Genomic DNA, 2632 nt, shown 5'->3' with positions numbered 1-2632 from the left:
ATGGACGAAATCAAGCAGTTAGCCGATGGTAATGGCAGCATGCAAGGACAACTACAGGAAATGCTGAACCTTATAGAGAAAACCAGGGCACGACTGAATCGACTCAGAAAATCGCTAACTGCTGCCCCCGCAAAACAACTGTCATGTGGCGATAACAGTAAATCTACTCACTTAGGATCTAATGTACAGCATTCCGAAGGAAGTCCCATGATGCAAAACCCTGTTCCAGATCCTGTTCTTACGGGAGTAATCAAAAGAATTACCGTCAATGGAGTTCCTCAAGTTTCATATATGGAACTTGAGGAATTTGAATCCATTCCTTATTATTTACGAGGCAGGCTGCGTGTTGAAACGATTAATGATTTTATTGAGTTAATCAATAATGCCGCTTACTGTAAATACAAGCTTCTGAAACTTCCTAGACACGAAGTGCCTAGATACAAACTACACGAATATAGCGAGTACAAAAGGTTGGAGGCGGTGAATGAGAGTGGAATCAAATTCATAATGACAAGTGATATTGGTATAAATCCCCTCGATAACCAGAACAAAATATTTTTGGCCATGTTGCGCCATGTAAAACGCATCAAGGAAATAAGGAATGGAGGCGACACAAAAATTTGTTTCCTGTAATGCTGATCTGCTAATGTTGTGTTTAATGTTATATAATAATCTTCAGACATATTAATTGTTCATATCCACACGAACGAATTGCACCTCTAATGAAAATGCTCATAATCTTAAACAAATATTATTTGTAATATATTCTTCTTCATTTTTCTTTCATAATAGAAACAAGAAAATATAAATTAAGGAATGCATTGTATCAGTCCTCTTATTAACTCATGCATGAAATTGTTTTCCAATTTTAATATTTTATTCGAATTATAAACAGCTATAATTATATTTGTAATTCCAAAGTACAAATAAAGAATAGATAAAGTTTCTATTAATGTTGTGTTTTCTTTGTATTTCAATATTTTATCTTTTTTTTCAATATTTTATCAAGTAAAAAAATACATGAAGCTGTAAAACAAATGGTACAAATAAGTAAAGACGTTTACAGGTATGCGTTAGACACTATTGATATTGTGTCTGATCTAAATAAAACTAGAGGATCTTGTTAATAACTGTTAATAAAAAAAAACTTTATGCAGGGTAAGTTCGACATAGACAGGTTCAGCCGTTTCAAAGATACGGGGCAAAAATTGGTCATTCAATTTTTGAGAGAACAGAGCGTCCGGTTTGAATGATTCAAATAACATTTTATTTGTGTTGACGACATATGAACAACTGATGAAATTTATGGAAAGGCAGGTTTAGCGGATACTGAGATCCAATAAAAAAAAGTAAAAAGAAGCCATTTGGCGGGCATAAATTATCATTAGACATGCACATTAAATTAATTCATATATTATATATATTTTAATAATAAAAAAAAATGTTTCCATTTCTATGGGTTCCATATCAATGTTTATCCCTTAGACTGCGACGTGGCGACCACGCGCTTCAATATTAGATAAAAAATAGTTCAAAATTTTCAAAATATTTCATAGTATAATAAAACTAAATTAATTTAAAAAGGTAATTTTGTTTCGAAAATTTTAATAATCCTAAAAAAAATGAAAATTATTTATATAATACTGAACCGTGTTCTGATTTTTGGTACGAAAAGTTCCAGCCTTAAGGCACGATGCCATGCACCACTATTTCAAATTTTCTTTAACAATTTTAGGTTTAGGTACGAAAAGTTCCAGCAATTTGCCTTAAACGATACCATGCAACACTAATTTTGTAATGATTTTGGAATTGCTGAATGATGACATGTAATAGGTATCAAAAGGTGTAATATAAGTAAAAATTTTAATATTAGTTCATATTTAATATGACAAATTGAATGCTATTGCAATGCATTGATTTATTAACTTCCCGTAGGGTAAGTTATTGTAATGGGCCGAAAATCGAAATTGAAAATTTTTACATTTCTCGACGTTTTGAAGGTTTCTGAACATTTTGGCATGCCTCAGAAAAAATGGATGTGTGTGTGTGTGTATATGGATACAAATTTCCAGTCACGTTTTTGGGCGCACGGATCAACCGATTTAATAGGGAGATGAGTTGATTAGTTCTTGGCAAAGGCAGGTCCAGCAGTTACGGAGATAAAAAGCAAAGAGAGCAGAAAATAGAAATCAAGTTTTTGAGAGAACATTCAAGTAGTAATGATTGGGAGGAGTGTTTATTAGTTTTTCGCAAAGGCAGGTCCAGACATTTCGAAGATACGGAGCTAAATGCGTGTAAAATTTCAGTTTTTGAGAGAACGAAGCGTCCGATTTAAATGATTCAAAGAACTTTCTGCTTGTCTTAACAAAATAATTGATTTTGAAGAAAAAAAGTTTGTTTCAACTTTTTTTTTCAAAAAAAAAAAAAAAATTGTATATCGAAAATAATTCAGATTTTATTTTTAATTCTGACTATAGTTCTAATATACTTTAAACAAATAATTTCAACTTTGCAATTTAGTTTATAAAGCTCTTATAAATATTAGATAATGTTACAATATTAATAATAATCTATTTGAAAACATTTAGTATTGCTCGAACATTTCGTTACGGTACGGAAAGTTCCAGCAATT

General features: G+C 31.4%; 1 protein-coding gene across 1 annotated transcript; it reads left to right on the top strand.

Annotated features, from left to right (window-relative positions):
* On the top strand, positions 1-633 carry LOC113374883 (spindle and kinetochore-associated protein 1-like). Its single transcript, XM_026614843.1, has one exon. The coding sequence runs from the start codon at positions 1-3 to the stop codon at positions 631-633; it is 633 nt and encodes a 210-aa protein (XP_026470628.1).
* The last annotated feature ends 1999 nt before the right edge of the window (positions 634-2632 follow it).

The sequence above is a fragment of the Ctenocephalides felis genome, unplaced genomic scaffold (genome assembly GCF_003426905.1).
Source record: "Ctenocephalides felis isolate EL2017-DRISC unplaced genomic scaffold, ASM342690v1 CF-g0.4_SCAFFOLD_01886, whole genome shotgun sequence".
Lineage (NCBI taxonomy): Eukaryota > Metazoa > Arthropoda > Insecta > Siphonaptera > Pulicidae > Ctenocephalides > Ctenocephalides felis.
This window is presented reverse-complemented; position numbering and strand designations above follow the sequence as displayed.